We start from the raw sequence: 21,277 nt of genomic DNA, 5'->3' as shown, positions 1-21,277 counted from the left end.
CTCTGGGGGATAAGTTGAATAGGATAAAGTCCCAAAAAGTCGGAGTGTTCCTTTAAAGCCAAAACAATCTCTGTTACTTTCATTTCCTATCATCACTGTAAAGCTGCTTTGAAACAGTCCATATTGTTAAAAGCGCTATATTAATGAAGGTGACTTGACTTGAGCCGAACTGTGACGGTCAAACACCTGAGGTTTGTATGTGGTCGGTGAGGCTCCTGCGGGTCTGGGAATGATGACCCTGATCTTTCATCTTAAGGAGGATGAGCAAAAACACACACACACACACACACACATCTCTTATCCACGTCTGTCATTTACACTGGCATGTGTGGAATGAACAAAGGAGATAGACAGAGAAAGAATGAGAGATCAAGAGACCACAGGGAGAAACTAGGCTGCCCGTGTTAGTGTGAGGTAAAAAAAAAAAACAGTACCGGTACAAACAATGTAGCATCAACAAAATGACTGAGTTTATATCCTTTGTAATGATTGTGAAATATCTAACCTTTGACCTCTTCTTGAGGTTTGTGTGGTGTCGCAGCTCTGATACTGGTGTCACCATCAGATAAAACACTGAATCCTGGAGATCTGCTCAATGTGGCTTCAGTTTCCTGCAGAAACATTAAAGCTGCGATAAAATACATTCATTATCTAACCCGGCTTAAAATATGCAAAGAGGAATATTTAGCAGGTTGATTCCCCTGAAGTGTAAACAGTGTGTCCCCATGGCACTATCAAAACATCTGTTTGTTTGAGCAACATGAAACCGCATTCAGAAATAACTTCACTTCCTTAATGTGACGTTTTTCAGAATAAAACGATCCGTGAAATGAAAGGTGTGGGATGAGATGTATTGTTTCCTTTTGTGGTTTTAGGCTATATCTGAAAAAGAAGAATTAACATGTTATAGCAGTGCTATTTATATATTATTATTATAGTATTGATTAATATTTTTAATTAGCTTTATTTGTATATTTTCAGTTTTCATTTCAGTTTAAATTTAAGTGACGTATGCTTTTGTCATTTTCAATAGTTTTAGTTTTTCAATATTTATATTTAGCTTTAATTTATTTATTTTTTTCAGTTGTAGTTTGAGTACTTTTAGTACTTCAACTTATTTTATTTCAGTTAGTTATGCCAAGCCAACATTTTCACATAACATTCATATTTTATTTGATCTAAATTTCATTTCAATTAAAGAAAACTATTTTAATTTGATCTATAGTATAGTATATATATATACATACACACACACACACACACACACACGCACACATATAAATATGTGTACATATATACATATATATACATATATATATATACACATCCACACACAACTCAAGTTTGAATCATCACAAAAATATAGTAATGAGGCGTGAGAGGCACTATATGTTTTTTATGGTTGCACACTAATGCTTCTTTTTTTCTTTTTTCTTTTTTGTTGTTGCTGTAACTAAATTGCAATTATATATTTAGTTAAAATTCTCTGTTATTGCTGTAACATTAAAACAATGCCAAACTAGCTATCTGGCTATTGAACGTGACCTTTTCAGAGGTGCAACAAGTTATTATATCACTATGAAAGATTATGAAAACCAAGAGTTTTTCCTTTGGGATGATGAATCGTTCACAATAAGCGCAGAATTGGGTGAAGTTTGATGTCATGGTGACATTCACGTGATTTTCAGACCAGTCAGATTTCACGACATAATTTCCTGAATGACTCTCAACCTAATAAAAGCCGCCACATCTCTGTCATCATCACCCCACCTCAAGACTGAAACACCTCAAACACCCACCGCCACCTGCGTCACACACCAGCACGTTTCCCTTCTGCTCTTATAAGACCACACACTCATTTACAGTGTGTGTGTGTGTGTGTGTGTGGCCATTTCCTGGACCTAGTTTGGTTCTGTTTAAACAGCATCCTCTGATCTCTCCTGAGGGTCAGTCACGACACGTTGAACACCATGGTTTTACCATGGTTAAAGGGTTAGTTCACCCAAAAATGTAAATTCTGTCAGCAATTACTCTTCCTCGTGTTGTTCCAACCCCGTAAGACTTTTGTTCATATTCGGAACACAAATTAAGACATTTTTGATTAAATCTGAGAGCGGTCTCACTCCTCCATAGGCTTCTATTGTAATTGAAACTTGCCGTGACTACAGTGGCTCAACCTTAAGTTTATCAAGCGACGAGAATCCTTTTTGTGCGCAAAACCCCCCAAAAATAACGACTTTATTCAACTATGAATTTTCTGTGTGCCTCTGAGTGAGTTCATGTAACAGTGCAGCGCTTCTGGATTGTACGTCAGAACGGAGGCTCACGGTACTGATCCAATTGTCCGACACGAATGTTGCGTGGTGTCGCGACGCCTCCCCACATGTGTACGTTGATGGGCGTTCCTCTAGTTTACCGCTATGGGCGTGGTTTTGAGCCAGCGGCCAATCTAGAACAAAGGACCCGCGAGAGACTTCCCCCCCCGTCTCCATGTGCGTGCTTCTATTGGATAGCCGCGTCGCGTTCAACGGAATTCATTTGCATAAAGATCGGCATCGGCCAGCTTTTTGACACGCGGCATTTTTTCAAATGCATATTCCGCCTTCCCGGAATTCTTTGCGAGCGCGTCAAAGTCGCTTGACGTCACCCATAGGAATATAATGGAGTGCAGCGTGACAGAAGTGTCGCACGGACAAGTGGGTCACCGCACTATTGGCCAGCATCACACGCACCACACATGACCAGCGTCGGCCAATAGTGAGCCTCCGTTCTGACGTACAACCCAGAAGCGCTGCGCTGTTACACTACATGAAGTCACTCAGAGGCCCACAGAAAATGAATAGTTGAATAAAGTCGTTATTTTTGTTCGTTTTTTGCGTACAGAAAGTATTCTCGTCAGCTGATAAACTAAAGGTTGAGCCACTTTTGAGTCACTTGGACTATTTTAACGATGTCTTTACTAACTTTATGGGCCGGCAAGTTTAAATTAAAATAGAAGCCTATGGAGGAGTGAGACTGCTCTCAGATTTAATAAAAAAATTCTTAATTTGAGTTCCGAAGATGAACGAAAGTCTTACGGGGTTCAACATGAGGGAGAGTAATTACTGATAGAAGTTTCATTTTTGGGTGAACTAACCTTTAAGGGCTGATATAGGTCATGACGTGAAGTGGCATTTTAATCACGGAACCTAATGCATTGGTAACACTTTACAATAAGGTTCATTTATTAAACATTAGTTAATGTATTAACTAACATGAACTAACAATGAGCGATACATTTGTTACAGTATTTATTAATCTTTGTTAATGTTAGTTAATATGAATAAAGCTGTTCATTGTTAGTTCATGTTAGTTCACAGTGCATTAACTCATGTTAACAAGATTTTAATAAAGTATTAGTAAATGTTGAAATTAACATTAACAAAGATGAATAAATGCTGTATAAGTGCAGTTCATTATTTGTTAATGTTAACTAATGTAGTTAACTAATGTTAACTAATGAACCTTATTGTAAAGTGTTACCAATGCATTTGTGTGCCTTACTGATTTCATAAAAACCATTAACAGCAATACGATGGAAAAGGTTGCATATATTAATCAATAATCGGAAAACCATTTTTTCTTCACAAAAAAAAAAAAAATCACCCAAAATGTTATTTTATTACATTTAATAATCGTGGATAAATGCACCCAAAGTAAATCAAATATATATATATATATATATATATATATATATATATATATATATATATATTTAAAAGAGCACTTTATAATAATGCGAGAATAATATATATACTTTATAATAATAAAGTACTTTTTAAATCAATATTGTTTAATAATCTTTTGTTAAATTGTTATGTGTTGATACTAAAGCACATGTAAAGTGATATTTATTTGTTATAGATATTTTATAGATATATAGATATTTTTTATTTAAAGTTGATATATTTAAAATGTACTGTACTTAAATGTACTAAATATTAAAAGTTTTTTTTTAAGGAATTAAATATTTACATTTCATTTAAAAATATGTAAAAATTTAACTTAGTGCTTAAATATAATTGCAGCACATTGCTACAAAACATTCAGCTAATAAACTTTGGCAATTACACTGGCAAATGATTTGTTCATGATGAATATTGATAATAGACAAATATTTATAGATCATTGGCATCTTATATACTGCCATTGCTGCCCATTTAAATAAAAAAATAAATCAGAAAGATTACGACAGCGACCTTTAACCTTTAACTGTAAAATCACTTCGACTTATGGCTTTATTGTGACTGGCTGAAATATACAATTGGTGTAATAGCAGTCAGTCATTACCACTACTACCCAGCTGACAATTTCTTTCTTCTAAAAACGGTTTGCTAACGTTCCCATTACGTTATGACAACATTATTTCTGAATGTTCTCAGAACGTTCAAAATGTCCTGTTTCTTAAATGTTTATTCTTGGTTATTTGAACGTTAAGGGAACATTCCGTTTTATCATTCTTAAAAAAACATTATAGACCTTATGTGCCAGAGAAACAAGGGCGCAGCCATCTTTGGAAGATTGTGTTTGAACTTCCGTCTTTGCGGCCGCTCTGTATATCTCTATGGCAACACTGTCCAGGGGTAATTAGCTTTTGAAGTGGATTTACTTAATGTAAAGTTAACGAAAGTTGTCATGAGGATTGTAATGTTTAAAGCATATGTCTTAACAAATGTCAGTAGACCGGGAAGATTTTAAAACGAGCCGTTCATTCATAAATAGATCGCTGTGAAAATACAGACCGGAAGACAAAAGACAACGAGCGTAGCGCTGAAAGGGGGCGGAGCTACATAAGGAACGTTACTTTTGAATGTTCTCCGAACGTTCTGAAACAAGTAGCAACATTTAAAAAAACATTCCATAAATGTTTTTGTGCTAATGTTTTGATAACATTATTAAAGACCAGATAACTTTAAACGAAGGTCCTATTAAGATTGCTGGAAGAATTGTGTTCATGCGAGAGAACATTGTGAGAACGTTAGCTAAAGTTGTGAGAGGGTCCTATAATACTTCAACAAGACAGTAAATCAGTGTCTTCTCCTCCCGAATCATGTGTTCAGCAGTAAACAGCTCAGATCAAACCATCAAACTGTGTGAAAACATCCATAAAGAGCGTCTGGGAATGATGCATGTCAGTGTAGACGTCTGCAGTGATTCAGATATCTCACATTCATGTTTGAACATGTCTGTTCCTTCAACGACAAAATGTGATAAGACATTCCTGAGGCGACCAGAAATCACATACACACACATTCACATGTAAATAAACTGATCTTATCTGCCGAATTTAAGAACTGGCTTCTTTCCAGTTCATGAGCTGGAATTTGAATGGAAATGAATTGCTGAACGCTGAGGATATGTCATCCTCCCTCAGGCATGCGAGGTCACTTCCTGTTTCCTGTAGGATGAGAGGCCAGTGTCTCGCTCATGCTGGGGGAACCACTTCCTGTGGCCTGGAGGAAGGATGGGAGGATAAACGGATTGAAACGAAGCTGACAGATATTTCTTGGAGGAAAGCGTCCGCGAATCTCTGAGTCTGAATCAGTTTCTGTCTGCGTGTAAAGCTGATTCAGAAGCGTGATTCACCGCACATTTCATTAACGTTTGGGAATCAGGGCTCATGGGGAAATCCCACCAGTGCCTGTTACTGTAATGCCCCAGTGTGCCAGCTCAATGAGCAACTTATGACTCTTCTTGACACAGATTTGCATAAAATTATAACTAACTGAAAACAAATTTTAAAAACAATCTGTCTTTTTTTTAAAAACTAATGCTTGTATCTAAAGTGATTTGCAGAACACTTAATAACACAGGGTTTAATGAACAGTTCAGCCAAAAATGAGTCATACTTTACTTTCTGTTCATTTCAAAATGACATTTTTTGGGGAAACTTCCTCTTTTCCATAAAATGAAAACCCTGCATTGACCAGGGAGCAAAAAAAAAAAGCTCTCAATGAATGACAAACGTTCACTAACTAAACTAAAATATATTTTAAGTTTAAAGTTTAAATTCCAGTTTTAAACTGTTTAAATTATAATCAAGTGCCTTACAGGTGCTTTAGTATCAATGCATCAAAAGTGTACATGACAAAAGATTATTAAAAGAATAATTTACAATGTACTTAAAAGTAAAACTTTTAATATGACTATTATAATGTGCACTTAGACATTTCATTAGTATATTAAAAATAGACTTTTAAGATTCGAAGTACACTACACTACATTCATAAAAATAAAGGGCACTTAAAGCGTCCCAATCTTCATGTGTTTTCCTCTATCAGTGACTCTTATCACATTCTCAGAGATCACCTGTGTGTAACGGTTAAATAAGCAGCTCTGATTGAATAACCTCGGTCAAGTTTATTTTGGTTGTGTTAAGAGTTCATGTATTGCTCCACTATCAGTCGCATCACATTCAGCATTTCATGGCTCAGATAACTGAACTCTTAAAGCTCACATTCTTCACGTGGCTTTAACAGCTTAACTCGAGCGCACTAACTCACGCAGGATATGTTGAAAGCTGGACACATACGAGGGATGTCTAGATTTTCAAGAAAAGAGTAAACAGACTTGACCTCTGTTTAACAGTTCTGGGTTTCCCAGCATTAACTCTTTACTGAACACTGCCAGATGCTAACACTGACTCTGTGTGTGTGTTTGTGTGTGTGTGTGTGTGTGTGTGTGTGTGTGTGTGTGTTTGTGTGTGTGTGTGTGTGGGTGTGTGTGTGGGTGTGTGTGTTGTAAATGTTGTTAGATGCAGTCCTTCTAGTTTTCGAGTCTGTCTTGTATTATTTTGCTACATCCTCAATATGTGTGTGTGTGTGTGTGTGTGAGTCTGTCTCTGTGTGTGTGTGTGTGTGTGTTTAAGAGGATGTGCTGCCCTGTTAAAACTCAAGTCTTTTTACTTCCTGCTTTGAAACTTTTTCAGCCATAAAGACAAACAGCACCAGATGTGTCATACTGTGTGTGTGTGTGTGTGTGTGTGTGTGTGTGTGTGTGTGTGTGTGTGTGTGTGTGTGTGTGTGTGTGTAATCCAGTCATGTAAATCCTGTGATTACGCTCCTGATTTATAAATCATGTCGGCTCTTATTTTGGTTCATATGCGTGAATGTCTTATGAAATGAAATCATAATCAGATTATTAAGCACACGCAAACGCAAACACACGCACACACACACACACTTTTTTGTCACAATTGTAAGTTTATATCACACAATTCTGACCTTTTCTAACTTTTTTTATCAGAGGTATGATATAACCTCGCAATTGCAAATTATAAAGTCAATTGCGGAAAAAAAAGTACAAGCTTATTAAGTACAAAGTCAACATGACATCAAAATTCACCCTAATTTGCATCAATATTTAAAAAATCTGTAATTTACTCACCATCATGCCATTCGAAACCTGTATGACTTTCTATCTTCTGTCTTATCCTTAGGATTTTTAATAATTGTGCTGGTTGCTCTTTCTCATGAAATTGCAAAGGATGGAGACTTTCAAGCTCCTAAAAGGAAGCAAAACAAAATATGGGCAAAAGTGGTTAATACGACTCCTGCATTATACTTCAAGATTTCTAAAATCACAAGCCAATAAAGTCATTATTCATGTGTCCCATTCATTTTCTCCATAACAATTGAAAGAATTCTTCAACCAAACTTCATGAACCAAACCAACCAGCTTTGAGGTGAAATTATAAACTTTGATTGTAATTAAAACATTTGAAAACCTGAAAATTATGGATTTACAAGACCAGATATGATGTAAACTTATTGTATTTTTCCAAAGATGTATACCAAACAAAATATAATGATGATGATGCAATAAAACGATTGTCATTGATCCTAAGTGAACATTTGATTGCAAAATAATCATATGATTATGAGTGTGGTCTATCTCTTGTGGGACTTTTTTTTCAATTGCTGAACCTTGAATTCACATTTAAAACATTAAAAACACAACAAACTAATAAACGTTGAAATAACGCAGAGATCCTAACAATCTCATGTAGGTCTGTATTGAAAGGTTTATATGTTTAAAATCTCAATGGAAATAATGGGATAAACTCGTTTACATTTTTTGTCAAAAGAGCTATTTAAGAGATCATTTTTACTCAAACAACATCAACATTAACCAAAAAAAAAAAAAAAAAAAAAAACAACTAAAGAACTAAATAAGCAGCAAATGTAAGATCTCAGACGTTTGGTGAAAAGTAAAGCGAGTCTGAGTGGTGAATGAGGAAAGCAGGCCTGTGGAGGTTTCTGTGATGGAGGAGGGGAAAGAGGGGTTATTGAGGGCGAGGGATGATGGGGGGGTGAAAAATGGGTCACGCCGCCGTACACGCTAACAGAAACGCAGCGCTATGGCAACCTGACAGCAGCAGAAGATCAGTGAAAACGTGAAACTGGAACAGAATGATAATGAGATGAAGAAGTCTGGGAAAGAGCGAGCGCTTCCCTCTCGACAGAGGTTTTCTGACAGTGTGTGTGTGTGTGTTTAAGAGAAAGATTGTTTGTAAGCTTCTAAATAGACTCTCTCTCTAAAACAACAGTGCAGTAACCCAATAACGGATTCAAAAGACACTGCATGCACTGCTACACACACACACACACACACACACACACACAGTATATTATATCCCCCTACACTGCCCCATCCCTAAACCTACCCATCAAAAGGAAACATTCTGCATTTTTACATTTTTTATAAAACATTGTTTTTTAAATGTTTTTTAAGCTATTTGAATTACGAGGACTCATGAAATGAGAAACTCATGAAAACCATGTTTAAGTTGTAATACCAGTGTAATATGCATGTCATTATACAAATTTGTGTCCTCATAAATCACATAAACAAGCACGCATGCACGCACGCACTCTCTCTCTCACACACACACACACACACACACACACACACTTCAAATGGTTTAAAACAGAAGTGTAAAGCAGAAACGAATCTCATCTAAAACAAAGAGAAAACTAAAAATAATCCATTTAAAGACTGACCCTGAAAATTGACCAGACTGACACAGAAACATTGGCTCAATAGTGGGTGTTTGAGGACACGACTCTCTGATTGTCCAGCCAATGGAAGATGCTACTAATTTTGGGACATATAGAAATTCTGGTCACACATTTTTTTCAGTTTTGAATGCTGAATGCTGGTCTATTATCTAAAACCATTCTTAAACGGCTCATAAAAAAATATATAATTGGTAACTTTACATCAGTCAGACGGTCAGAATATATTGTATATTTCCTTTTCTTGTTATTATTTGTTTACACAAACCTAAAGTACTTTAAATTGACAGAGAGAAGTGAGATAGTGAGAGATTATGGCCGAGGTGTGTGTGTGTGTGTGTGACTGTAAAGCAGTTGCGCTTTCGGCTGTCAGTCTGCAAAACTCACACAAACACACACTTTCAGTTTTGCTGTAGGCGTAACTGTAAGAGAACATCTTCAGACATGATGTACGTGTGAAAATCAACATTCAAAATCGTTATATATTTAACCAAATATGTGACTTCACCCAATATTTAATGGATTGTGCAGATCTCAAGGTGATTAATCAAATAAATAAGTGATCATCTCATATCATGCTGAACATGAGCACTGGGATTGAGTTCACGCAGCTCCGGTGCTGGTATCATTGAAGCTAAAACACACACACACACACACACACACACACACACACACACACACACACACACACACACACACACACACACACACACACACACACACACACACACACACACACACACACACACACACACACACCACACACACACACACACACACACACACACACACACAATCTAATACACTTTTGCAGCATCAATTAATCTTGGGAATGGCAGATACAAGGCTTTAGTGTGGACAAGGCCAGAGGGATTTTGAGCCATTCCTCTCCAGAACAGTGTCCAGGTCACGATGTGTGTTTTCTGACTCGCTCCTTCACACTCCAATGTGTGGCACAAAACTTTTCAGATCTGGTGACTGTACAAGCTATGGGAGATGTTTCATGTTCATCAAACCATTCTGTCACAAGTCTTGCTGTATGTATTGGTGATACATGGTCTTCTTCAGAGTATGTTTGAACCATTAGATGCACATGGTCCTCCAGAACGATTCCCTAGTTGCCATATTATTTCATTATTTCATCACTGATCCACCCGTGCTTCATTCTGGGTGTTGAGCTTCTAAGGGGGTCCTCCACACGTAACTCACATGGATGTGGAAAGACAGTGAAGGTGGACTCTTTAGAGAACATTACATGTTTCACATTGACCACAACCCAAGATTTGCATTGGCACGAGTGACCAAAGGATTGGCTATAGCAGCCCGACCGTGAATATTACCTCGGTGGAGCTCCTGATGAACAGTTGGAGTCGATGTGCCCATTTAATTCTGCTGGGACTGGGAGTCGGGCAGCTGTGGTTTTATGGATGTTTTTTGGACACAATCCGGGTTAGTCCCTGGACATCCCTTTCAGATTCCTCTTGCGTCGACAGTTACTCCTGTTGGATGGTGGTATGCCGACATAACCCTGATACCAGAGCTCTCGATACACCACAGAGACTTGCTGTCCTGGTCACAGATGTGCCAGCGAGACAACTCTGATGATATGTCTCTTGCTGTGTTGTGTGGATTGCAGAGTACAGCTGTACAGATGTGCTATTGCTCTGCTAACTGAACCTTCACACACTGCTCTTATGAAATGTGCAATCAGAGAAGATTGGCCATCACGCCGCGCATATAGGCATAAAACCTCTGATATACATACTGTATATATATATATATGTCAAAATGTGCTGAAAATATTTTGATATTTGCCTCAGAATTTTTGGAACCCTTTGCATATTACTTAAAGAATTTGAGTTAAGTGTTTGTGATAGAGAGTAGATGTAGATGATTAGACTGCAGCTGGCACACTGACCCACTAACACTACAGCTCACACACACATCTATACTACAGCTGTTTCTCTCTCTCTCACTCTCTCACACACACACACACACACACACGCACGCTCACACACTAGGTTTCCATGTTATATGAGGACTTTCTATCCACCTTATTCCTGACGATCTAACTGCGTTTTGAATTATGGGTGGCACTTCCGGTTTGGGGAACTTCCATTCAAAAAGGCTGAAACTAATCATTTCAAATCATAAGTTTGCCAAACAAATAGAGCTTATCTGTTAGTTTGACTGGATGAGCTGTCAATTTCCCTTCATGGTTTATTTTCCGACAACATGAGAATAACATACACTTGGTATTTTAACGTGACATGTTATAACAAGAATATATACGGTAAGAGCTCTCTTCAGTCGCTGCTTTCTTTTCCTCGTGATCATTTTCTTTTTTCCCTTTGCTATCCGCTGTAAAAGTAGGAAAAAGGACAACATATACTGCGCATTTATGGTCTGTTTCCCGAATTTAATTTACGATATACTCCATTAATAATTCACTGGAATGCATGAATAATCTCTCTCGTTATTCTCATCAAATCTCTGTCCAGGTTTGTTTTCACAGGTAAATACAATTTATAATCTGTCATAATGACGGAAATCATTTTGAAATAGTAACACGTAATGCTGAAGTTAATGAACATTTTTGATTAAGGCAACATAAGTTACAGATATTACAGTGATATTTAACCAAAGACTCGCGCTTTTGGGGTTATTTGGTCAGTTGAAAGTACCTTGTTGATACTTTTACACTTTTAAATGTCCTTTTAATGTTCGATGTTTGAATGTTGAGTAGATAACGTCATTTTATGGTGACACTTTCTTAAATTGCGTTCATAGAGCGAGCCTCTTCACTGATTGTTTACAGCTTAACGGAAGTTACACCCATAATTCGCGCAAAGCGTCATGGGGCGCAGGAATAGTGTGGATAGACATGTTTTTTATACTATACAAACGGTCTCTTCTAGCCACTAAACCTATCCATCGCAGAAAACTTTCTGCATTTATACATTTTCAAAAAACACCATCTAATATGATTTATAAGCGGCTTTCCAAGAAGGACAAGGATTTCGGATATTGCCATCTTTGTTGACACACATTACATTTCTCTCTAAAGTGTCTGCCCCCCCCCCCCCCCCCATTCTAATTCCAACTCTTTTCTTAAGAAAAGTCCCCCCCAAACACACACACACAGCTTCTTGTAGTCATGTTTGAGTGGGAAGAATATGTCTACATTTGCCAGGTCTAAAATTAAAGTATAGATTTAGTTACAAAACCGTATTAGTTCAGCCAAAAACGAAAATAAATCAATCACTACTGTCACAAACTTTTGAACAGTAGTGTATCTTTCCCACTTCCTCTTTATTGTCTCACGGCGACTGTATGGATCAAATTTCTCAACACTTAAATGTCGTTGTGTTTATGTTCCGTGTAAGTTCATGTCTTTTTTCTACAAAATTTCCATGTAATTTTCAGGGACATGCTGCTCTTTCTTGAGGATTTTGTTCCCCCTCCACCCCCTCAGTTTCCCTGTCGACCCAGCAGGCCGCGGGGGTGAATTACCCAGCAGCCCCGGGGGCTCATTTCCCTGCGTGCAGACGGTGTTGTGCTGAATGACAGCAGGGACCTTTGGGTGGCGAACACATTCCACACATACCGGAGGCGGGGGGTCAGGGGCGCTGAGTGTCATCATCACTGCAGTGGGCGGGGCATCAGAACCATGTGGCATTCCAGCACTTCTGCTCCGGCTTCAGACTGACGGGATCCACAGCATCTGTGCCACAATATCAATTAGCACAGAAAATTATTTTGTTTCCCTCAGACAAAAAAGTGTATGCAAAAAATAATGCATTTACAGTAAAAGTACAATGTTTTTTGTTAGGTGTCATATTTGATACATCCAGCATTTATGGCGCATATAGTATGATATAGTGAGAATATGGATCTCACACTTCAGGAGGCCCAAATTGAGCAAAAATATGCAATTTGGTGCAGTGTCTGATATTTATATGGCCGAAAGTAAGATGAAATTCTGATTGCTTGCAATGAGATCTTTATAACAATTTAGCAGACTATATAAAATGCATATAAATATCAGTTTCCATATCTCCTATTTCAATATCGTATTAAGACAATATTTAAATGTTTAGTTTTATTATCAAATCTCTGTAGTTTTTATTTTGGGGGGCAAAACATAAAATGTAATACAATGATGATTGAGAAATGAACGAATAATCGTTCTTTAAAAGCCGGATGGATCATATTTGATACATTTTAACATTATATGTAAAAAAAAAAAAATGTTTGGATAATCAAGTAAAGTAAATGTTCACCTTGAAATGTTAGTAATATATTGAAATATTACTAATATATTGTATATTGTCTATTGTCTAAATTGTGTATTTTTTTTCATATTTATTTTTAATCAAATTCCTTGTATGTGTAAGCATATTGGCAATTCTGATAACATAAAAGTTATTCTTACATTTATTTCATTCAAAATTTCACAGCAAAAAGACACATAAACCATGACCTGAAGGTGGACATTTCTAGAATTACACAAAAAGGCTTTTTCCTTGTTAAAAAAGTATCAAGTATCAATCAGACACAGAAGGCATGATTGTGTACAACAGGTTTTTCATGTTTAGATCATGTTGATAATTTAGAGGTCTTTGCATATCAAATATGACACAGTAGTGGCGGTTTACTGTTTTATTCCTATTTACATATGCTTCAAATGCAAAATGTTTTTGTGGGTTCTAGGCTTCGCTCATTTTGTCGGAAAAATGCTTCTCAAAAGTAATCTGGTTTGCTGAGCATCAATAAAACATCTGATGTCCATGTATTTGTGTCTGTTGCTACACAACTGCAGGAGTAAACACAAAAGCTGCCATGCACTTATCTATAATGTTCACTGGAAAGGGTTTCTCAAATCACACGTGTGAGGTCATAATAATATCACACAAATATGGGCCATAACCCGGTGGAGGTGTGAATGAATTAACCGTAAAAATGTATTTAAAATAAAAATGGCTTACTCCTGATATGCTTTAACAAAGATTTTCTATAAAAGTATAGAGTAGACATTCAAAAATATGCCCTGGTCAAACTAGTTACATCTTGATTATTTACACAACGGCAAGAAAAGAAACAGAACGGAAGTGCTAACATTAGCCATTGCTCAGTGTGAGGGATTGAGAGATCAACTATCGTTTGAAATGCTGATCTTATCAAACTAAATGTACTTTCATTTTACAGGATGGCATGTTTTTGCAAACCAACTAACTAAGAGAACATCACAGAATCCATTCCTAATACTCACTGATGTTGGTGCTGTTGTTTTCCCTCCAAAATGATGTCACTTCCTTTACGACGATGTCATCACAGGACTGGCTTTTCTATAGGATGAAAAATAATATTGAAGAGAGGAAAAACTGATAAATTCATTAACAATTAAAACAAAATGACCAAGAAATCATATTTAGTTTAATAAACTTAAATGAATAGATGAAGAAACATCTGGAATATTAATAAATTGCCTATTTTTCATGTAAGTTAATACAGCATGACAAATGACAAGTAATCAAATCATTTAAAACTAGGGCTGTCAAAAGATTAATCGTGATTAATCACATCCAAAATAAAAGTTTGTGTTTACATAATATATGTGTGTATACTGTGTAGAATTATTATGTATAAATACACACACATTCATGTATATTTAAGGAATAATTGCATTTATATACTGTATATACATTTATATAATTTATATTATATATAAATATTTTATATATAAATATTAAAAAAATCTTAAATATATACATGATTGTGTGTGTTTTTATATAATTATACACCGTACACACACATATATTATGGAAACTTTTATTTTGGATGTGATTAATCACGATTAATCTTTTGACAGCCCTATTTAAAATACATTCTTATGTTCGCTTAATTTAATATTTTTTTAATATGTTCACTTACATACTGTTGTCCAACTGCTAGTTTAATTGCTTCTATTGTTCTCATTTGTAAGTCGCTTTGGATAAAAGCGTCTGCTAAATGAATAAATGTAAAAAATGTAAATGTAATACTGTGAATTTACATTTTTTAAAGTGTGTTTTATATCTCATTATCTTTTAGACATATGCGAATGCTGTATGTATGCTGTTCAAATAATCATAAAATGCTAATAACAGTGGTGCATCCATCCAGTGGAGTAACGCTGAAGCTCCAGTAATCTACAGCAGGAGTGTGTTTGAATGGGGCAGATGAAGCTCCAGCCCTCTGGTGCAGATTGGGCAGCGTAGCTTCTGGGTGGAGTCACACAGACAAATACTCACACTTGTAGCTGTGAAACTCTTAGTTTGCTCTCCCCGCAGAGCCGTGTGGATTTACTACCAGAAACCAGCCTGCATTTCTGTCTGCTGAGCACAGCAGTTTAAAACACACACACCAGGAATCTAAGCGCTCGCTCGCCGTCTCTACTGTGTGGGTTTGAATTTAAGGACCCTCTGGTTTTTTTCAGCCTCTATTTTCATTTTTATCTCTTTGAAGAAGACACAAAGGAGGATGGGTGCTCAGTTGACTAAAGGTGAAGCTACAGTGGACGGAAAAGCCGTGGCTGATAAAGCCAATGGTCAGGTGAGGATCTATTCCAAGCACTTTTATGACTGAACTACCAGCTTTCTGATACATTTGAATGGCATCTTATCAACGATCTCCCCCCTTTTATTCATCCCATTTATCTAACAATTCGTTTTTAACAAATTAATATTGGAATTTGTGGTACTTTTTTTGATAATCCAATTGGCTATGGCAACAATAAGCTATCATCTCAGTTCAAAAAGAAGATTTTGTGTAGATGGCTTTTGTAATTGTGTGAGTTTAGGGTAGAAAATCTGTATTTAAACGCTCTCTCTCTTTGATTTGTTTTTAAGGATTGTGTTTTCTGAGCCCATATTTTAGTTTATTTAGTAAGTTATCAGGCAGACTCTGTGGTCGTGTGCTGGCGCTGAAACTGGCAGTAACCCGAATTGAGAACAAAAGGTTGCAGAGCTGCATGCAAATGATGCAGAGCGCTTCTGCTGATCTGCAAACAATGCAATGCATGTGTGTGTGTGTGTGTGTGAATGCATGGACCATTCCTCTGGTACTTCATTAATACTCATTCTACCCATCCCCCTTAATGCATATATGCACCCTACCCCCTCCAAATGTAATGATAGAGCTCTTCTCTTTATTAAATAACTAAATGTATTATTTCACATGCATCTTTATGCATGTGATTTAAAGACTTCAATACTTGAAATGAGATAGTGACCATATCTCAGTGCTCGGTTCATACATCACCTGAATGGCTAGTTGTCCGATTTCCAGTAAATGTAAGAAAAAATAAGGTGTTTTAGAGCCAGATATTGTTTTAAATGCCATCTTAGGTTGCTGTCTCCCTTTTCTTTGTTCTGTCTGGCAGTGGCTGGTTTTCTGAGCTGTGGATGATATTTAGTGGACCAACACTGCCCCTAGTGCACGTAGGGTGTAATTACACGACGTACTTCTGCTTTTGGGTTAAACTGGGTGTTGCTTCGGTTTTTAATGTAATGATATGCAGCAGTCCTTATATTCTTATCTGCCTGAAAAACAGTATGTTATAGGAAATTCACTAACATGCTGTAATTAATATCTATATAAGGTATTTCAGGGGTTTGTGATGGGCAGACTTGAAATCTCAATTTTTCTGATATTGTTGTATTGCGAGGTTGAATTCTATATTTAAGTAATTTTAAACTAGATGTTGTATTATTATTTATGAATAACAATAGCAGCATATATATATATATTATATATATATATATATATATGACCAAATATATACACACACACACACTAGGCTATGCCTTGAAAGTACTTGGTATTGGATCAAAATAAAAATGAGTGGTATCACTACAGCTTGAAAAATATTGTGCTATAAACTATAGGCTACTATAAAGCATGCAGGTCATATCCACTATAACTATAAACACAAGCATTTGCCAGCATAACCCCTTTGCTTTTTTCTGTCTCTGTGTGTGTGTGCCAAGATGCATTTGGCTCATCTACCCTGTTTCTGCTTATCTCTCCAGGAAAATGGCCATGTGAAAACCAACGGCGACGTTTCCACCAAGCCAGATGGAGAAGCCGTGGCCGCAGATGGAAACGGAACCGCGGAGGTTTCCAAGGAGGAGGAGGTCGAAAAAACGGAGGCGGGAGACGGCATTGAAGCCGCGCCTGCTACCGAGGGAGACGCCACCAAATCCGACGGGGAAGCTGCAAAGGAAACCAAGAAGAAGAAGAAATTCTCACTGAAGAACTCCTTCAAATTCAAAGGCATTAACCTGAAGAAGAACAAAAAGGGGAGCGAGGAGGCAGCAGAGACCGCGACCGTGGCCACGCCCACAACCGAAGACAAGCCCGAGGAGAACGGCCAGGCTGCTACGGAGACCAAAGAGGAGGAGCCAGCGGAGGAGGTGACCAATGAGACAACGGCACCTGAGGCGGAGGTGGAGCCAGAGGCGGGGCCTAAAGCAGAGGAGGAGCCTAAAGCAGAAGAGCCCGCCCAGGAAACAGAAGCCGCGCCCACAGAGGAGACTACAAAATCTGACGAGAGCCCCGCCCCTGCTGAAGAGACCACGCCCACCACAACCTCGGACCCGGAGCCGGCTACAGAGTGACCTCACTTCTCTGTGGCAACCTAGACTGTTTATCTTTATCCTTTTTTTTTTCTTTTTGAGATTGAAATATATAAATATATATATAAATATATATAAATATATGAGACTTGAGCCACAATCTTACAGTTACAGCAATACTACAGAGAATCCAAGTTCTTTTACCACCTTTGCTGATAACGGTCACTATTCAGTGGTGTGTTCCTGACCCGTGTCAGTCCACGTCAAGAGCGTTGTTGGGAATGGGCCTGTAATGCTCTGTGTATGGATTGATGACTGATGGATTTTCCGCCTCAGAGGAAAAGCAGCGGATGGAAGAGTGTGGCTCCCCTGTTCACAAACTTTTCAGTCATTTTTCTCTTTTAAACTTCATCCGATCCTTGATTTTTCAGGGCTGATGAGTGAAATGACAAATTGTCCTCTAGGAGTTGGTTAAAGGACAATGTAAAAAAAATAAAAAAAATAAAAAACTTTTTAAAAAGTGTTTAAATAGCTCTACATTCCAATTTTTAGCCCTGAAAACTGTAGGGTGTCAGAAGATCTGGGCGAGTGAATATAGGCTTTAGTCTTAGTCTGTTTTTAATGATGTTTTACAGTTTTAATCAGATCTAGCTACACATTTCAAAGTTTACGACAAAGGGGAATTAAACCACTGCTTTTATCAAATATATATTTTTGTTCTGTTAAGTCTCTGTACATACATTTTCTGACTCTTTATTTTGCTAACATTTCCAAGTGTTAATAAGATGTTGTACGATTAGGCCAAATAAATGTTTGACCCCCTTGTGTTTGTTTGTTTTTCTGAAATGATTTTTTTTTTATATCAAAAACAATATCAAACACCTTCATTATCACAAAGAACATGTTTGGAATTGAACAAAGAATTGTGATGCACATTTAGCTGACATTCGAAGATCTTTAAGATAAAAAATAAAATAAAAAAAGTATGTTACGGAGTTAAGAACGTTAATTCACACAGAAATGTCAAATTATTACATGCCTTCAATATTATTAAAGGTATAATTTACCCATTTTTGGGCAAATTAAATGATTTCCCTCACATTGTATGCATTTATACGTCTGTGGAACAAAAATATCCATATTAAAAAAATTATCAATGAGTTATGACAACATGTTTTTACATTGCTTTAACATTAAAATAAGTCAAGCAATTTTGAACTTTTTTAATAAGTTATACAAAATTAACTCATTTTTTAAGCTGTTTAATGTAATTTAAGTTTAAATTACTTAAACATCCAAATTGCAACTTTTTTTTTGTGTGTGTATAAGGTCTGTTTTTTTCTGTCCAAGTCAGAATATCTTCAGAATATCAATGGCTCTTGAGTTCCACAGAAGAACGCAAGTCATACAAGTTTGGAATGACACGAGAATGTTAGAATTTACTCTAAATGATGATAGCATCTTTTACAAGCTTTCATCAGTGTTTTGATCAAGATTGCATTTTCCCATGGCTCATTCCATCAGGATTTCTTCTCTTTATCAATTAGCTGCTCGGGTAAGTCAAATAAACACACACACACCCAAAAAATTCAGATGCTGAAAGTTCTAGAAGGTGTACAAGTTAATAACTTAATGAGGTTTTTTTCCGTAATAACTGTTAAAATTAATTTAATTTTGATATTCCTGGTAATTAAAGGTACAATATGTAATATTTGTGCATTAAAATATCCCAAAATCACAAGGCCAGTGTTAAATATTTTGTTAAGTTGATTACTTACTATATCCCAAATGTTTCCAACTATTTTTAAATCGTGAGAAAATTGCGATTTTAACCAAGGAAACGGGGCGTGTGAGCGGGGGGGTGAGCTGGAGTCGCCAGTCAATGCGTCATATCCGCGTTACCCTCGGTCTCCGCTCGCACTGCGTGGAGTCCTGGACAAATGCGGAACTTGTAGTTGTAGCGTCTATCAAGTAACAAACGTTAGCATGTTTCGCGCAGTCGTTATGGAACACAATTATTCTTTACCGATTGCAGCTGGTTCTGTCGACAAAGACAAGTACCATAAACGTACGGGTCAATGTTATATATTCCAAATGTAGCATTCGGTAATAGTTATGTTTGTGTAAGGAAAGTATTATTGCTTTAGGCTTGTGTTTAGTTTATTGACGTTGTTTATCACGTCTGGTGTTTATGGCCATGTAAATAAATATAGCATGTATTACACATAAAGATTAATCCGTCTTTTGGCAAATAATGTGGGTATGTTCGAATGTACTTTTACAACAATTGTTTAACACGTAAAACTGCACAGCGTTATCACAACTATGAATTCGACAAATACAGTAACATGATAACCTATTAGTATTAAACCTTACTTTTCTTGCGGTGAATTCATTTTAATGAAATAAAAGCATGTCATTAAACGCAACATTTATAAAAATAGAACTTTACCTCATCCATGAACATGATTTTTCGATTCCCACATCCACGGTGGAGTTAAAAACAACAGTTCCCATCATTCCACACTCCTTCACATCGTCATCAAGCTATGCCGTAGTTGTTGTTTGGAATGTAGCGCAATCTAGCGGCAGAAAATATTGCATATTGTACCTTTAAGTGGAAGTTTGTCCCACTTAAAGGTAGGGTAGGTCAGAACTGTCTAAAAAAAACTTTTATTCAAATTTGTTTAAACTGTCTTTATATACCAATACATAATTAAAATGCGAGTACTCTGAAATAGAGAGTATAAAAAACTGAGTGACTCTAGTGTATTTAATCATCAATAAACACAGCTCATTAATTCCATTCACTCCCACCTAAAAACGGGGTCGCGACTGCGCGCACGTGGGCAGAGCCAGTAATAGCGGCGGTAGTCATGGCGACGGAGAGTGACAGTCGCGCAAGCCAATCCCTTGTTTCGTCCCGGTAGGAATTAATGAGCTGTGTTTTTTGAAGATTAAATACACTTTAGTCACTCAATTGTTACTCTCTTTTTCAAAGTACTTACATTTTAATTATGTATTGATACATAACGACAGTTTAAGCCAATTTTAAAAAAAAGTTCTTTTGACAATTCTTAACTACCCAACCTTTAAGGGATAGTTCACCCAAAAATGAAAAATCTGTCATCATGTACTCACCCTCAACTTGTTCCAAACCTGTCAACTGTCTGGTTACCAACATTCTTTAACATATCTTCCACATATCTTCAACAGAAGAAAGAAACTCATACAGGTTTGGAACAACACGAGGGTCAGTAAATGATGACCGAATTTTCATTTTTGGTTGAACTATCAGTTTAAGATGATGTAGTATGAAAGTACCTAAAAGTGTTTTACCCTTCTGTGCAGATTATGATGACCAATCCAACACAACACATTAAATACCGGTATATAACTTTCTCTAAATCTGTGAATATGGAGTGGCTTGTACTTTATCTTGAATTATATTTTATTAGTACCAAATACAGCAGTGAATGGAGTTCAAATGGTTTTGTGATCACAATAACCTTCACTAGTGTCCTCACAGAGTGTCCTTGAGTGGAAATATTGAACGTGTTTTACCCAGGTAAAGTTCATTTAAATATACAAGAAAAAACAGCT

The 21,277-nt window shown here is 36.8% G+C and overlaps 1 protein-coding gene and 1 long non-coding RNA gene across 4 annotated transcripts; one reads left to right on the top strand and one right to left on the bottom strand.

Moving 5' to 3' along the window:
- Nucleotides 1-55: 55 nt before the first annotated feature.
- LOC307010163 lies at nt 56-17,231 on the bottom strand. 3 transcript variants are annotated; one of them, XR_013800159.1, is made up of 6 exons: nt 17,106-17,231; nt 14,329-14,404; nt 12,664-12,780; nt 7,426-7,543; nt 506-882; nt 56-250 (listed from the first exon to the last, which is right to left on the bottom strand). It is a non-coding gene; the product is annotated as an uncharacterized lncRNA (long non-coding RNA). The 3 variants fall into 3 exon arrangements; XR_013800160.1 differs by having other exon boundaries at nt 506-611; XR_013800161.1 differs by having other exon boundaries at nt 16,359-17,120.
- marcksl1a (MARCKS-like 1a) lies at nt 15,364-18,633 on the top strand. Its single transcript, XM_079634601.1, has 2 exons — nt 15,364-15,650; nt 17,129-18,633. The coding sequence occupies exons 1-2, from the start codon at nt 15,579-15,581 to the stop codon at nt 17,714-17,716; spliced, it is 660 nt and encodes a 219-aa protein (XP_079490727.1). The 5' UTR covers nt 15,364-15,578; the 3' UTR covers nt 17,717-18,633.
- The last annotated feature ends 2,644 nt before the right edge of the window (nt 18,634-21,277 follow it).

This window comes from Phoxinus phoxinus (assembly GCF_949152265.1).
Source record: "Phoxinus phoxinus genome assembly, chromosome: 14".
In the NCBI taxonomy this organism is placed as follows: Eukaryota; Metazoa; Chordata; class Actinopteri; order Cypriniformes; family Leuciscidae; genus Phoxinus; species Phoxinus phoxinus.
Note: the sequence above shows the minus strand (reverse complement) of the source record. Positions and strands in the feature narration are given on the sequence as shown.

What these genes read in the sequence shown, in the direction of transcription:
- marcksl1a (XM_079634601.1), top strand. Translation starts at nt 15,579, where the DNA reads ATGGGTGCTCAGTTGACTAAAGGTGAAGCTACAGTGGACGGAAAAGCC. An exon ending in CTGATAAAGCCAATGGTCAG is followed by an intron (nt 15,651 to 17,128) that starts GTGAGGATCTAT and finishes TTATCTCTCCAG; the next exon opens with GAAAATGGCCATGTGAAAAC.